Consider the following 16,334-nt stretch of genomic DNA (forward strand, 5'->3'; position numbering starts at 1 on the left):
TAGGGATGTACCTCAATGGTAGGGTGCTTAGTATTGCAAATGTTGCAATGAACTCCCCCCCACCCCCGTTCACAATTGTACAGTATTGGGAAAGCACAGAATTATCTACAGAGCATATAGTGACCACTTCTGGAACACCATGAAGATCTTAGAGGCTCAGCTAGACTTCAGTGACACAAACATACAAGTCAGGACGACAGCTGGAAAAGGTCAACGTGAGAGGGGAAAGTTAACCACACAACAAACAAAACCATATTTTATTAAGCTGGAAAACAAAATATTGGAGTTTGGTTTTTCCAAGAAGCCAGGAGAGGTTAAGTGCAAGTGGTCATGAAGGGGGGAGGGGTCCACGGCACATATGCCTCAGGTATGTGTGGGGACACATACACCTTCTCCTCACATACCTCAGGTAAAGAGCCAGTTTAGTGGCATCTTCGGGGCTATCCTCCAGCTTTTCTTTCTGCATTCTGTAGCCTGTGTGACCTCTGGCCCTGGATAGTCAGGACGTGTCTTCAACGGAGAAAATTTAGCACCTCTAACCATAGGTCTGGTCTACAAGGTTGCGGCAGTTTTGACTCCTGGAGAGAAGTCACTTCTGCTTGCACTTACCAGAAAAGCCAAGGGCCCTTGGTCAAAGCCCCAGTCTCAAAGAAAAATGTCAAACCTTTAGAACTAGTTATTTTATTAAATGATATTAATACACATTCCAAAAGGATTTCACTGTTGTTGCCTCTAAAGCATGTACTTGTTTTCCACACTGAACACGTGAGAATATCAATCCAGTATATCTACTTAAAAAAAAAAAAATCTTAACAGGTAACCCCACCAGTTAAAAATATGGAGGCGTGGGGGGGGGGCAGTAATTTATACAGCCACTTCAGAAACTAACAGCTGAGGCCTAACTCCACCAACAGGTGACATTCAGACTGACTGGATACTCTGCAGTAAGAAAGCTGAGCCTACTCACACTGTTTCTGGGAGAGAGGAGTAAAGTCCTAGTCTGCTCCTGATACCCTCCCAGGAGTCAAAGCAAGTTCTGTTGACCTCAGGAGGGCAGAAAAGTACAGGGAGTGAGCTCTCATCTAAGCTGAACAAACTCAGAAAATCCTTAAGGATCCTATTTGACATAGCATCACTGAATGCTGTGTGGTACTAAAGTATCCATGGAATTCTTTGTGGTTTTAGAGTGAGCAACAAGGACCTTAGTGACAGCTACTCATTCTGCTTCATATGACTCATGTCCTTGCTAAGACACACTATGTTGTTCATTCTTTAAAAAATATCTTGTTTATTTATTTATTTTTAAACTCAGGATGAAATACAAAAGTCAGAGTATGGTACCGAGTTTAAATCACAGACACAGGAAGAATAAAATCCCTTGTTTGATCTTTATGAATACCAGAAATGTCTTTTGTTTCACTATATCACATATATACAGTTGTCTTCATTTACTGTTGCAGGAAGATTCCCTTAAAATATCTGACAGCTTCATAAAACCCCCACTTCCACCCTGAAACAAACACACTGAAGATCTTGTGGCAAAAACAAAACAAAAAGTATCCCACAGACCCCCAAGCCCTGGAAAGTCCATCCTTGAACTGTACAGAGCACTCCTGTCCCGTGGTGGCCACGATGCTGTTGAAGACAGTTATCCTGCTTCAACTTTCCTGCAACCACGGTCCTGATACTTCCCTGTTTTTTTAGAAAATCAAATGGTCAGAGAGCCTTTTCAAGTAAACAGTATGTTTAAGTTTAAATAAGAGTGGTAGAAAGAATTCACATTCTTTTGTTCTAGACTGAAAAACACCCTCACTTAATTTCTGGGGGAAAAAAAATCAATTCTGAAAGTCACAATTTCCCTGCCCCCACCCCCATTCTGTTTGATACTTTTTTACAAATGTCTTAAGACTCAATATGTAACTATATTTCCCTTGCTTTGCTATGCTATGTACCCAACCCCACACATGAGGTCATGATATCATACATTTTTTTGTGGGGAGATCTACAGGGCAGAGAGGCTTGAGGGAGGAAAGAAAAAAAGAACTGGCTCAAAATGGGATGTGAATTCTGAGGATGTTTGCTACACCCTCACACAGAACACAGCTCCCAGGCTGTAGGACAGCCTTGCTTCAGGGGGGAAAGTAGTTTGTTCTGAGATAAGGATTGTCTTCGACCACATGCCACACATCCTCCATTTTTGCTACCCACCGAGAAGTCCAAAGCACTGCTTTACCTCCTTACAGTTCTATGTGAACTTGCTGGAATTCCTTCAAAAACTCAACACACTGTTCTTTACACCTAGCTGGAGGTGATCAGCATGCACCCTGGTGTAACACACTACCAGAAAATCTACTATGCAGTATTTGCTTCCCAGATACAAAGATAGAAGCACTCCAAGCTCAGTGATTATCTTTCCCTTAAGTATTAGACGCAGAAACACAAACAAGCCTTTTAATGCAGGGAAAAAAGCTCTCCCCTTTCCAACAACAACTCAGACAAAACTAGCAGTTGACGTGAGGGTGGAGGATGGGAGATGGGCTCTTCGAGGGCTAAAGTGAATTCATCGGGAATCTGCTTTCTCTGTAAAGACATGGCTAAGCAATACCCACCTGTTTCTAAGACACACCTACACAGTATCATGTAAGGATGCCACTCAATCGCCTCGGAAACGGCAAAAACGGGAGTGAATACAGGACTGAGCTGGGGTGGGGCACAAAGAAACTATAAAGACAAATTATTTTCCTTTCTCTAATAGTTAATGTTTGCCAACAACCACCAGTTAGGCACCATAGTAAAATAAGTGTCTACTTTAAATATTGAAGAAGGCAGGGACTCTATTTTACCTACACTCATTATCAACTTAGGATAACTGAGGGGGAAGAAGGGAGAGCGGGAGACAAGGGCTTAGGATAGACTCGCAGAACCATCAAAAGGCTTCCCTTTGTTTACAAAGGACAGTTGGTCACAAAGCACCACTGAATGACTCTTCCCAGGCTTCACACATTGTCATCGGTTCCCATTTTAACCCTGAAATTATACTCAGTTTGTCCTTTCAACAAAGACAACTTTTCTTTTTCTTCTTCTCTTTCTGAGACAAAGTTCCACTGTATAGCCCAAGCTACCCTCAGACTTGCCATTCTCTTGTCCTTGCGTCCCAGAGCTGGGGCTGTGTGTGCCACCACATCTAGCAAGAGAAAACTTTTTACTACACAGAATGACGTTTGTACTGCCTCAGAGTAACTGCCTAGTTATAGTTCAGAGGAGGCTGCTTATAAAAAACAGGGAATAAAGCACTCTGTTTCAACGTGCCTTTAGAATTAAGCAAATACACCCGGCAGGTCCAACATTGCTCTTTGTCCCTCTGCAAACACTCTAAGCCTTCTGCAGGGCAGAGAATACAAAGAGGGGAGCCAAGCTGGTTATAGAAGTTGCTTAGCTGGAGAGGGAAGGAGACAGGGATCCTCCTACTGACCATCAGCAAGACCAAGACCCAAATAACACCCCAACATTGCACGTTATTACCTGTACTGACCGAAGTTTTATTTTGAATGTAAGTAATCTCTGCAATAGATGGGATAAAATACTGCTTTTTTCCTCCCCACACCCCCAGCCAAATAATGTGGCTTTCGTTATGTTTACTTGTTTTTTTTCTTTTTTTTTTTTAAAGAAAAAAAATACAAACAACTTGGGAAAGGTCCTAAGTGTGGAGAGAGGACTTGATAATAGCAAATTGTTACCATGTACACTTTCTGATTTGGAGGGAAGGCCCTTCATTTAAAAAAAAAAAAAAAATCAAAGACAGGAAAAACAAAAAGCCAAACTGCTACTTCCAATGCTCTCTAGACTGTTCAAAATGCCTCCCCCAGATTTCCATCAGTACCTGGGAGGAAAGAAAGGGCGTTTTGGTGCAAAGAACGGAGGGCCTCTAACAAAAGGTGGTCTGGGTCTCTTTAAACTGTGGAATGGGTCTCTGCCAAGAAAAGCTTCCCTAGGCCGAAAGTCTGGCCGGGGACTCCGTAAAATCATACCACTCTGGCTGATGGCGTCTCTGTGTGCGGGACCCAAGGGAAGGCCACTGCTGCTGGTGTTGCCTCCCCCACCTCCTCCAAGGGCTGGGCCCAGGTGCTCCAGAGGGTGGGAAGGCAGGCTCAGGCTCTCTCGTGCACGGCTAAGACCAGGGCCATTGAGGTCCCTGGGTCCTGTGAGCACCCCAAAATGCTCAGCCATGGTCCCTTGAAGGAGGGAACTATGGTCCTTGGGAAAAACTGCCACAGCCCCAGTCACTCCATGCTCTGGCAGTGGTGGAGTTGGGAAAGGTACAACCCCAGAGTGGTCAACAGGGGGTGGAGGAGGGGGTGGAGTAGCAAAGGGGACACCAGTCCCTCCACTGCTAAGTTCCCCAGGGGGTGGAGGAGGGGGTGGTGGAGGGAAAGGAACTCCGCTGTGCTCTCCGGGAGGAGGTGGTGGGCCAGCATGGGCCAGAGATGCCTCCTTGGTAAAGGGGTTCGAAAGATCCACAGAGGGCAGATGAGTGGGTGCCTCTCGAGAGAAGATACCACCATGATCCTTAGGAGGGGCAGGCGGGGCAGATGACGGCCCCACTGGCTCTCTCTGGAAGGGTGCCCCATGTTCCAAGGGGGATGGGGGGAGATGATGCTCAAATGTTGAGTTGAAACTGTTGGAACGAAAGCTGGTGACACTCTCCTGAAACTGGGGTGCCCGTTCCTTGTATGGCGTTGTCTTAAAGCCAGTGAGGCCTCCGCTACCCCCACCCCCAAGGGATGCCAACTCAGAGGCACTTGAGGGACCATTGTCAAAAGAGCTGCCTGATGTGCTGAGATCAAACCAACCCACTCTTGAAACCTCACGCCCATGTCCTCTATTTCCCTTCCCAGGAACTCTTATTGATTCTACAGTCTGTATCGGCTCCCCTGACATCCTCCTATTAGCTGCGTTATGATACCCTAGAGTTTCTATGGGGGCTCCCTTTTCTTCTGTGCTGTCAGGCAAGTCTAAACAGGAGGAAGAAACACGAGTTTCTATTCGATAGTGTTCTTCCTGCTGCTGGTCACTGGTGGGCAAGCTGGGCTGGGTAAGGTTTGAGAGACCGACACCATCGCTTGAAGTACCCTTGTTGGGGGTCTGGCCAAAATGCTTATCATCTGAGGGCTTTCGTGAGGCATTTTTAAGCATATTCTTAAATTCAATCGTTGATGTGGTGGAAATCGTTGAGGCCAGGACTTTCTCCACACCTGACGTGGGTGGGTGAGCCGCTGGAGCGGCAAGAGTATTCTGTGAAGAGAAAACGGATCGATGTGGGACTGAGTGAGGAGAGTCTGGGTACTGTGTCTGTGGCAAAGTGAGATGTCCAGCAGTAGACTGAGACAAGCCACTGTGGTTAGAGTCGGGGGTGAAAAATGAATCATTTTTACTTGGTGATGGTGACCGCTCAGACCCTGGCTCATTCCCTCTTATGCTGAAGGCACCAAACAGCCCAGGGGGAGATGAGAGTCGGTCACAGTTCTCACTAGAGTCCAGGAGGGCCCTTACAGATGGAGGGAAGGCAGACTTGACCCCAAACTCTTGGGCCCTGTGGTTGTAACTAGCCAGGATTGGCTGGTACTCAGTGGCATCAGAAAGCTTGCTTGACTTTAGGATGGATTTGGCTGGTTTTTTCTCTAGGTTCATCATGGCAGACGGTGGAGGCCCTGAATATTCAAAATCTCGGTAGTCCTCATCTTCCTGGAAGGAAGTATCTGGGAAGAGCTTTTCCTGTGAAGAGTCCATCAGTGATGGCGGCCTCTCAACTCCACTAGAAGACTGCTTGTAGGGAGAGTCACTGCCCAGGCCAAAAGGTCGATATGTAGACACAGAATTGGGGAGCTCTTGTGGGTAGCTTTCATCTCTTCCAGGAGGTGGCGATCTTGTACTGCTTGGTGTTGAGGAACCAGGACTGATGATCTTAGACAGCAGGGACATCGTGTCTACACTGCTGGACGTGGGCTTATCCATCATCTCATCCTGGGTGGGTGTCCCACTCCGTTCATCCCGAACAGGAGTTCCATCGATATTGTCAACTGAAGTGCTAGTAGGGCCGCGCTGGAAATCTGAGGAATGGCCCTCTGACGGGGCGCTGGATCCCAGACTGCTCAGGATTGGGATGTTTAAGTTTAAGCCACTGAAACCAGGATTACCTTTTAAGAAGTTGTGAATCTTCATTTCCAGGCTTGGAGAGGTGGACTCTGATTCTGGCTTTGGCTTGGAGACCTCTGAGGATTGGCACATGGCAACTTCAGTAGGTGGGGCAGCAGAGCTAGTATTGTGGGAACCTGTGAATCCTAAAGAACTGGATGGAAGTTTAAAAGTAGTGCTTGGGAGCACTGGGCTCTGCCCAACTGATGCCTTGCTTGCTGACGTCGAAGAAACTTCAGAAGTCGACGAATTAGGAGAATAGTTGAAGCTTTTGGAAATGAAAGACTGGGTATTGGAGAGCGAATTTCTCCCCTTTACAGCAGAGCCTGTGGTGCTGGCAGGGGAGGCTGTAGTGCTCTGGGAAGTAGCTTCACTGGCTGGCACGGAGTTCCCAGTAACACTCTGAAGTAAAGATGACAAGCCTGCAGAAACACAGATTAAAGAGGTTTAAAAAGAACAACTACCCACACTATAATGAAAACAAGGCAGGCTTATTAGATACTATCACTCACTCTGGTGGGAAACAGACTTTAAAATATGAAGTTAAAAGGAATCTAGACTAAACAGGCAGTGCTTAGCTGAAACAAAAATTTCCAGGTCTATTTATCAATCTAAGACAGCAAAGCACTCAGATAGTCCTAGAACAATCCAGATCCAAGTCCCATAATAAAAGGAAACAGGAGAGGGATTTTTAATGTCAGAATCATTCACAGCTTAAACAAAGCAAAGCAGCAGACAGAGGAAAGAAAGCAAATTCTTCCTAACACAATATTCTGAGCCGACATGTGCTTGAGCTGTGATCCTTTCTGAACACAAATGAACACATTCCCACCTTCCCGCCCTGTAGTTCATTCCAGTACATTGGCATGCACTGTTGGTCTGGAGTGCTTTTTTCAACAACTTTACCTCTTCCTAGATCAATGCTTTCATTTTGTATGTGTATGGGTGCTTTGTCCTCATGTATGGCTACGCACCACGTGCATTCATGGTGCCTAAGGAGGCAAGAAAAAGGCACTGGATCCCTGGAAATGGAGTCACAAACAGTTGTAGACTGCTCTACGGGTGCTGGGAGTCAAATCCAGGTCCTTTGGACAATAGTTAATGCTCTTATCCACCAAACCATCTCTCTCGTTCCTGGTGTCCCTTTTTGGATACAGGGTCTCACCCACATTCCCATGTAGACCAGTCTGGACTTGAACTTAGAGATCCACTAGCTTCTGCACAACCTCCAATGTTCCCACTCCATGTTTAAAGATGTGAATCACTACAGTCAGTGACTAGAACTACTTTTTTAGGAACAAAATCTTCTTTGAAAATTTATTTTTACTGTGAGTTGTGTACTGCAACACGTGCCACACACAGTGTGCACACAAAGCATGGAATGGCTAGAGGACAATTCTGTGGGATCAGTTATTTCCTTTTACCTTATACAGGCTTCAATACTAAGCTAGGTCAGGCTTGGGACAAGTGTGTTTACCCACTGAGGCATTTTATCCTCCTTTTTCTCTTCAAAAACACATTCACTTTTATGTGTATGAATATTTTGTGTGTGTATATGTGTGTACATGTACATAATGCCTGGAGACTAGAAAAAGGCATCGGATCTCCTTAGCTAAGGTTGGGTATGAGCTGCCATGTGGATGCTGGGAACCAAACCTGTGTCCTCTGTAAGAGCAGTAAGTGTTCATCTTTCCAGCCTTGTCTCTTCTGAGGCGTGGGGAGTTCCTATCTAATCCAGAGTGGTCTCCAAATACTTATGTAGCTGAATGTGGTCTTACACTCTAATCCTCTTGGTTCTCTTTTTAAATGCTGGGAGCTCGCTATGTAGACTAGTTTGGCCTTGAATGCATGGAGATCTGCCTGTTTTTATTTGTGTGTATGTATGTGTGAATGTACACCATACGTGTTCAGGAGGCAAAGGAGGATAGAAGATATTGGATCTTCTAGAGTCACGATTTAGAAAAAAGAGCCACGCCGTGGTAGCATATGGCTTTAATCCCAATACTCAGAGGCACAGGCAGGCAGATCTCCATGCATCCAAAACCAAACTGGTCTACACAGTATGCACAGTTGAGACCCCACCTCAAAAATAAATAGAATAAGCCAGCCAGCCAGAAAAGTGGCTGGTGCAGGCCCAGCGCAAGCCCAGCAGTTAAGAGCATTATTTGCTCTTCCAGAGGGCCTAACTTCCTGGTTATTTGTCTTTCTGTGTCTGATTTACTCGGCTTAATACAATGGTCTCCAGTTAAACTCACTTCCCTGCAAATATTATATTTTTCATTTCTTTTTGTGTGGCTGAATTGAATCCAAACGAGTATATGTGCACACTCACTTATCTGTGGATGGGTACTGAGGCTGGTTTCATTTCTTTACTAAAGGCAACAGAACCTCTGTGGTGTTGAATTCTATAAATGTAAACTCAGGATCAACAGTACCCAAGTCTTACCAGAGCTCCATTTTCAGCATTTCTAGAAAAGTTCATCCTTACTTCCATGGTAGCTAAAATGTTTACAAACCCACAGCAATGAAGACAAGCTTCATTATTATTCTTATTTTTGCTTCCCATGTGTAGGCAAGTCCTTTACACTGAGCTACACCCCTGGCTCAGGTGGATCTTTCTGACAGTCTTGCTACAGTCCCATGGCAGTCTAGCACTTGCTTGTAAGCCTATACTGGATAAATTACGGTACTTCTGCCAGTAAGTAAGGGTCACACACACGTTTACCCTTTGTTTATTCTTTTGTTTGTTTGTTTTTTGAGACAGAGTCAGTCTCGCTATACAACCTTGGCTGCCCTAGAACTTACTACTTGACCATGCTGGCTTCAAATTCAGAGACCTACCTGCCTCTCCTGGGGTGGTGCAGGGTTAAAGGCATGCGGCACCATGCCTGCATATTTATTTATTTACTCTATTTTTTCAAACAAGCATTTGCTACACAGCTCAGGCTAGACTAGATATCACAGCAGTCCCGACCGAATGCTGAGGTTACAGATGTGAGGTACCTAAGACATTTATCTCTCAGATACTGTGGGGACATATTTGTCCACAGACGACTGCTTTTTCAGGGATAGTTACTGTCAGGTCAGTGCAAATGCTCAGTGGGCAAGGAACCCAATGCCAAGCCTGAGGACTTCTGATTCTCAGCATCATATTTTAGAAGAAGAGAAACAATATCCACAAGTTGTCCTTTGACCTCCATAAGAATGAAGGCACATATAACCCCTCCCCTATAAATAAGTGAACTTAAAGAGACAAGTTGTTACTTATATTTTGTAAGACAAAAAATTCTTTTTCACACTTTATTACATTTTTTTCATCTCAACAAACTGTGAAGTCTTTTTTCTGTGTATCCCTGACTGTCCTGGAATTCACACTGTAGACGAGGCTGCCATCTAACTCAGACATCTGCCTGCCTCTGCTCCTAAGAGCTGGGACTAAAGGCATGTGCCACCATACCCACCTGGACAAAAATTTCTTTTTTGTTTTTAAAAAATTAAAGCCTTTTAAAACTATACCTTTACTCCCTCCCTCCCTCCCTCCCCTCACCGTGTGTGTGTGTGTGTGTGTGTGTTTGTGTGTGTGTGAATGTGTGACAAAGAGAGAACAATTCTCTTCTATCGCAATGTGGGTCTCAGAAAGTCTGGTTTGGCAGCAAGTGGCTTTACCCACTAAGCTATCTTGCTGGCCTCTGAAAGATTTTTGTTTACAGTGTTTGAGTGAACATGAGTATTTATGTTCTAGTATGCTGAAAAGTCAAGAAAAACTCCACGAGGCCAGATAGGTGGCTCAGCAGTTAAGAACATTGACTACTCTTCCAGAGGTCCCAAGTTCAATTCCCAGCAAACACATGGTGGCTCACAACCACCTGTAATAAAACCTGATGCCCTCTTCTATGACTGAAGATAGCGACAGTGTATTTACATAAAAAATACATTAAAAAAAAGAAAAAAAGAAAAAATGCCCCCCTTCCACCTTTTTTTATGATCTTTCTGTGTAGTCTTGGCTGGCCTCGAACTCAGAGAGATCTACCTGCCTCTGCCTCTCAAGTGCTAGAATTACAGCATGCCACCACTCTCGGCTAAGAATTCCACTTGCTAAAAGCAAGAAAGGGTACAAACTCTGCTATTTTATCAGGGGTTATTTTCTGTGTTTGTATTTCTCATTCTGTCAGAACTTCTGATTCTATCTGACAAGAAGGACCACTACTGTAGCAATGTGTAGAGCAAGAACTCTACAAACACTGCGCTGCACCTGTGGGAGAGGCTAATGAATGAGTTCAAGATTTTCTTCATCTACAGGATGGCAACAGAAGGGGGAAATCAAAAGCATTGCAATCTCTTGAGTTGTACATGATACCCTGTTGTAGATTGTCATCAATATTTTGTGCTTTCAAAAAAAAAAAAGACAGAAAACAGTAACATTCCACTACAGCCTAGGCTAGCCTGTATCTTGGGATCTAGTTTCCTAAGAACTGGGATTACTAGAAACATCAATTTTTTATTGCTAGTTCCAGCAGAGAGGGGTTCAGATGATCACCGGATGGTATTTAGTTCAATAGTAATCTACTGACCAGCAGAGTTCAGGAAGGAAGTCATAGCTATTTATATGTTCTGCTCCTAAAGACAGAGTTCGTCACCTTGTCACTGCAGATGTTCTAACTTAGGGACATTTTTGTGGTTGGAGACTAATTCTATGCATTATAAGATATTCAATATTTCTGTGACCTTGACCCATTAGTGCTAAACAGAGTTTCTACCCCAGCTGAAACAAAAGTATCTCTAGTCATTGCTAAATGTCACTTAGAAGTCCCTGGCTTTAACAATGATGATACTATTCTGGTATTTGCAATTAACTGCATAATTATACTGAGATGTTTCAGAACAGTTGTGTAGAAATCTGGAAAATAAGAATTGAAAGATCAAATATGATTCATGAAAAACTGAAGCAGTTTTTGGTCAAGATGTAACTGAGAAAGCCACAAAGAGAAGTTCAAATGAGGCAGAGACTACAGACAGAAGGAAGAAAAAAAAAATGCATAGGTTATATTTGATATAAGTATCTATTAAAACAACACACACACTACCCTGCACTGAGAGCTGGGGATAATGTGAGTCTCGTAGTGCTCTGCTGCAGGACAGAGTATTAGCTAAGCAACAAGTCTGGCTTCTAGTCTTAGTTCATCACACATAAGACAGACCTTAACAACCCCATCACCCCATGAGCCTGGTTTCCTGACCTGAATGGGAGGGTATTATCAGATAATATTTAGAGTCTGTTTTAGTGTTGACATTTTCAATTCTATAATTGCCACCTCATAAATGATACGTATAAAGACGGTAATGAATTAGCTGTATGGTACATTTCATGACTTTGCATTCCTCAGAACTAGAATTCAAGGTTACACTGGAGACATACATTCACAATTCAAGTCCCTCTGGCACATGTCAGTTTACCTTGGAGTGCAGGGGCTGACTGTGTCTGGGTTTTAGAAAGAGCAGAGAGGATGCTCTCTGGGGTGATCTCCACCTTTGACAGGATATTTGCCAGAGGGTTGTGAGATGGTGTTGTGGCAGGTGCAGGTGTTTTCAGGCCACTGCTGAGGTTGCTGGGACTGGTAGGAGTTCCTGGAGAAGGTCTTGATGCAGAACTGACCCCTGGTGGCAGAAAGATGAACTCAAGAAAATGCAATACTCAATTCATGACACTTTCCACTCAATGAAAGATTGTTTTAATAGTATTTCTGGTGACTGATCCACAAATAGTGCCCATTTTGACAAATACAAAGAAAAACATCTGAAAATATGAACTGTTGTTTCTATTTGGAATAGTCTTAAAACAAACAAGGACTATGTTATTTTCATGCACATTCCTTGGTTTTCAGAGTGGCAACCAGAACAGAGCAGGCAACCTGCTTCTGCTCCCATGATGCTCAGCGAATGCAGCAGGATGACAGGGTCAAAGGCACTGCCACTGCAGAGGCTGTCACCACGTGTCTATGTGAGGGGCGAGGGTCTTTCTCTTACACAGCCTTTAATGTGACATTACACAAATAAACTCCTTTACACTTTTACAAGTCAAAACACTGAGTCAGTTATCAACACAGTAAAAAGGTAAATGTAGACACAATAAAAACATTTGGCTTCTTAAAATATGACAAAACCCACCATGAACAGATGTTTCACAAAGAAATATAAATGAACAAATGAAAAGTAATCTTTAATTAAGATATAAATATCATCTTTTCAAGATTGAACGTGACAATGGAAAGGGTTTAGGAACAATTAAATTTCGAAACACTAGGTATATAAAATAGCATACTCTTAGATAACAATTTAAAAGCTACATGCTGCCTTCTGGTTTTGTGTTTTTTAAACAGGGTCTCTCCACATACCCCAGGCTGGCCTTCAATTCTTAATCTTCCTGCTTGACTTTCTTAGTGCTCATGTTATAGGTGCGGCACATCTAGTTCACATGTTGATTATTTCCCAAAAAATAACACAGAGCGGGCAGAGCGCAGATGAAATGAAATGTTTCTGTGCCGTCTCAGCTGTGTGCTGTGCAGTGCAGTCCTATTGCCACCTTTATCTCTGTTAGTGTGTGGTAATGGGGCTCAGAGGAGAATTTTGTGGAGTCACATCTCTCCTGCCACCTTTATATGGGTCCTGGAGATTGAATGTAGGTCTCATCAGGTTTGCGTGGTAAGGACTTCAATATTCTTTATAAAGTGAAAAGCTGAAAACAGTAACGTCTAATAACAAGAATTACCATATAAAGCCATTCAAGTTGATGGAGATACTTTTTTGTGTGTGTGTTATATGTACAGTTTATACACTCCCACACTGTATGCACATGGAGACCAAAATGACACCATGTGTCTTCCTCTGTCACTATCTAATTTTGGGCAATGATGTCAATCACTGAATCTGGAACTTCAAGTTTCTGCTAGACTGGTTGCCACTCCCCAATATCTACCTGTCTGTACTCACTCCCAGCAGTGGGCTTATGGACACACAGCTAAGCCTGGTCTTTTTTGGGTGCTAGCAATCTAAACTCAGGTCCTCCCTCACGCTTACAAAATCAAGCACTTCACTCACGGAACCGTCTCCCAACCCATCTCGTCATTCTGTCCAGAATGGGCCTCATGTAGCCCAGACTATGCTTAACTCCTCATGCTCCTGCCTTGATTCCCAAGTGCTGAGACCACAGGTGTGTGCCACCACAGCCAGCTGTTTAGATGAATACTTAATGAAACTGGTGATACAGGCTGGAGAGATGGCTCAGAGGTTAAGACACTGACTACTCTTCCAGAGGTCCTGAGTTCAATTCCCAGCAACCACATGGTGGCTCACAACCATCTGTAAGACAACTACAAAGAACTTATATATAATAAATGAATAAATCTTTTTTTAAAACTGTAATACATACTTAAATTTTAAATAAGCTGATTTAAAGATAAAGTAGACAATGTTTTAATTATTAAAAGAAAAAGTATTCCAAATATCTAATCCCTCAAATCCACATACATGTATATACATGGGTGGTTCTCTTTGGTGTAGTAAGATTATTTTTTTGTCTTTTCTATAATGTCTAACCATTTTTAATGTATTTTTGATGAAAAAAAATTGAAAGAAATTTTACCACCACCACCAACAATAAAAAAACTTCTTTGATGGTTCAATTAAAAAAAGATGGAAATTAGTGGTTTAGCATCATCACTGGGCTCACTTACCCGTATTTTTCATAACTGATGTTAGGCTGCTAAGGATGGAACTGATCTTTGCCAGATCCACATTTGCCAGGTTTGGCAAAACCAAAGTTGGGGAAGGGGACAGAAGTGAAGTGTTCAGAGGTTTTGGGAGAGATGGAGCTGCTGTCGTGGGCACAGACGGTGGAGCACACGGTGAGGCTTTCGAGACATTTTCTGTTGACTTGGTAGGCACACCAGTGGAGGCAGCTGGTTTCTCCACAGGTTTTTCTTTCCTGTCCTCCACTGTTTGAACAAACAAAGGAGACAATTATATTATCTATTTTATAGATTTTTATGTCCAAAATGAAACAATGTTATGCCCTAGTATTTCCTAATTTGAGGGCACAAAGCCCTACACTATTCACTTTATGCCTCAAAGCAAAACAAAACAAAAACAAAAACAAAAAACAAAACAAAAAAAAAAAAAAAAAAAAGTTCCTAGCAGCCATATCAGGCAGCTCACAAAGCCCAGAAACTCCAACTTCCCCTGAGGGATATGCATACAGGTGTATTCAAATGGATGTACCCTCATACACATAAAAAATACAAGATAGAAAGATAAGTCTATATAATTTATAACTATCCCCACCAATTAACTGCATCTTACTTTTTAATGATTCTCTTGTATATTCTGATTAGTGTAGGACTAAATATAAATATGTATCTTTCCCCAAAAAGAGTGACACCAGGGAGAGAGATGAGGATGTTCAGAGAGAAAAAGATAACAGCAGCAGTACCCCCTAAAGTACCCCTTACATTATCGAGAACATATTTTCACTTGCTATTTATTTGCACTGTTTTATGGAGATGATGTTTGCCACACGGTGTTCTGTTCTGTTTTGTTTTCATGAATTACTTTCTTAGTAACAAAAGCTCCATATACATTATTATTTTGCTTCTACAAGTTGTCCAACTGTGAGTATAATGGACACTAATTATTTTTCAAAATTATTTTATGTATATCTGTCTGTATTGTCTGTGTTCCATGTGTATGCAGTGCCCCAAGAGATCAGATTCCCTGGAAGTGGACTTACAGACGGCACAGGGCTGCCACTGAGTGCTGGGATCTGGAAGAGCAGCCAGTGCCCACTCCTACCTGCTGAGCCATTTCTCCAGCCTCTAGATACTAATACTAATTGGAAACTGCAATGTTTTAAGTCTTAAAAACTTTGGTTGGACTTGTCTCCCCACCTCCTCCTTTTTTGTGGGTGAGGAGGAGTCAGAGTAGGATACAGGGACCCAGGGGACTGGAAAGTGAATATGATCCAGGTTATAATGTGAAATTTCCAAATAATAAAAATACTGTGTGTAAGAAACAAAACAACTTTATACTCCTCTTACTACTTTAAAGAACAAAGTGAGTAGCTTATTTAATTCAACAGAAGTCAAAGTATTTAATAATAATAATTATAAAAGTGCAGATGCCAAAGACCAATGCAGATTAGCTGTGAAAAATGTAGTTAATAAACTGCAGCTTTAGAATTCTTTTTCTTTAAATTATTTCGATTTATTCATGTGTATGAGTATTTTGCCTGTATTCACATGCACACTTTTGTCTGGTGTCCAGGGAGGTAACAAGAAAATGTCAGATCTCTTGGAACTGGAGTTACAGGCAGTGGTGAGCTACCATGTGTGTACAGGGAACTGAACTTGGGTTCTTGGCAAGATTGGTAAGTGCTCCCAACTGCTGGGTCATTTATTCATACTGGTCATATTAAGAAGAAACAAACAAACAAAAAACCCACTTAATGTTACAAATTCTTGTATTGTAATTTACTCAATGTACCCAAACTATTTATACTCTGTAATGTATGAAGATAAAATCATTTATCAATACTGAGCATACTGCCTGTGAAAGGCCCTGGGTCTGACCTCCAGCACTGTGGAAGATCAGTGAGACATCTTTGCCTCCTCTATGTGCTGACTAGCTTTAGGAACAATGAACACATCAGGCCTACCAATGATTTTTGATCCATCATCTTCCACATCTGAGAGTTCCATGTCTTCCACATCACGGTTATCTGTCACTGGCTCAGGTGTGGCAGATTTGTCACTTCCCATGGCTGGTGACTGGGATTCTTCACCTCCCATTCCCTGAAATGGAGACTCAGAACCAGTTGGAGAAGGAGCATCCATACTTGGAGAGGGAACTGGTGATTCCTCAGGATCAGGAAGCGTTGATTTCAACTGATCCAACTTCTTCTTTAAGTTGTTCACTCGGTTAGCGAAAGTTTTGTAAGCCTAAGAGAGAGAGAGAGCAATGCATATTTGTCACAGGAAAACTGGAATAAGTTCTTTTCTTGCATCTTTATGCAGGCTCCAAGGATCAAACTCAAGTCTCAACAAGCCTGTATGCCAAGTGTCTTGTATGTGCTCAAACTTTGCTTAATTTGA

The 16,334-nt window shown here is 42.8% G+C and overlaps 1 protein-coding gene across 2 annotated transcripts in view; it reads right to left on the minus strand.

Annotated features, from left to right (window-relative positions):
- Window positions 1-382: 382 nt before the first annotated feature.
- Window positions 383-16,334, minus strand: part of RPRD2 (regulation of nuclear pre-mRNA domain containing 2) — a 51,668-nt gene continuing 35,716 nt past the window's right edge. Inside the window, exons 8-12 of one of the 2 annotated variants that reach the window (XM_080915469.1) lie at window positions 15,899-16,181; window positions 13,923-14,183; window positions 11,647-11,847; window positions 5,433-6,614; window positions 5,059-5,292 (exon numbers count right to left, since the gene is read on the minus strand). In XM_080915469.1, the coding sequence (XP_080771595.1) occupies window positions 5,204-5,292; window positions 5,433-6,614; window positions 11,647-11,847; window positions 13,923-14,183; window positions 15,899-16,181 (2,016 nt within the window). In that variant the 3' untranslated portion in view covers window positions 5,059-5,203. Of the gene's footprint in view, window positions 6,615-11,646; window positions 11,848-13,922; window positions 14,184-15,898; window positions 16,182-16,334 lie in introns of both variants that reach the window. The other variant, XM_080915468.1, reaches the window with a different exon arrangement.

This window comes from Micromys minutus (assembly GCF_963924665.1).
Source record: "Micromys minutus genome assembly, chromosome: 4".
In the NCBI taxonomy this organism is placed as follows: domain Eukaryota; kingdom Metazoa; phylum Chordata; class Mammalia; order Rodentia; family Muridae; genus Micromys; species Micromys minutus.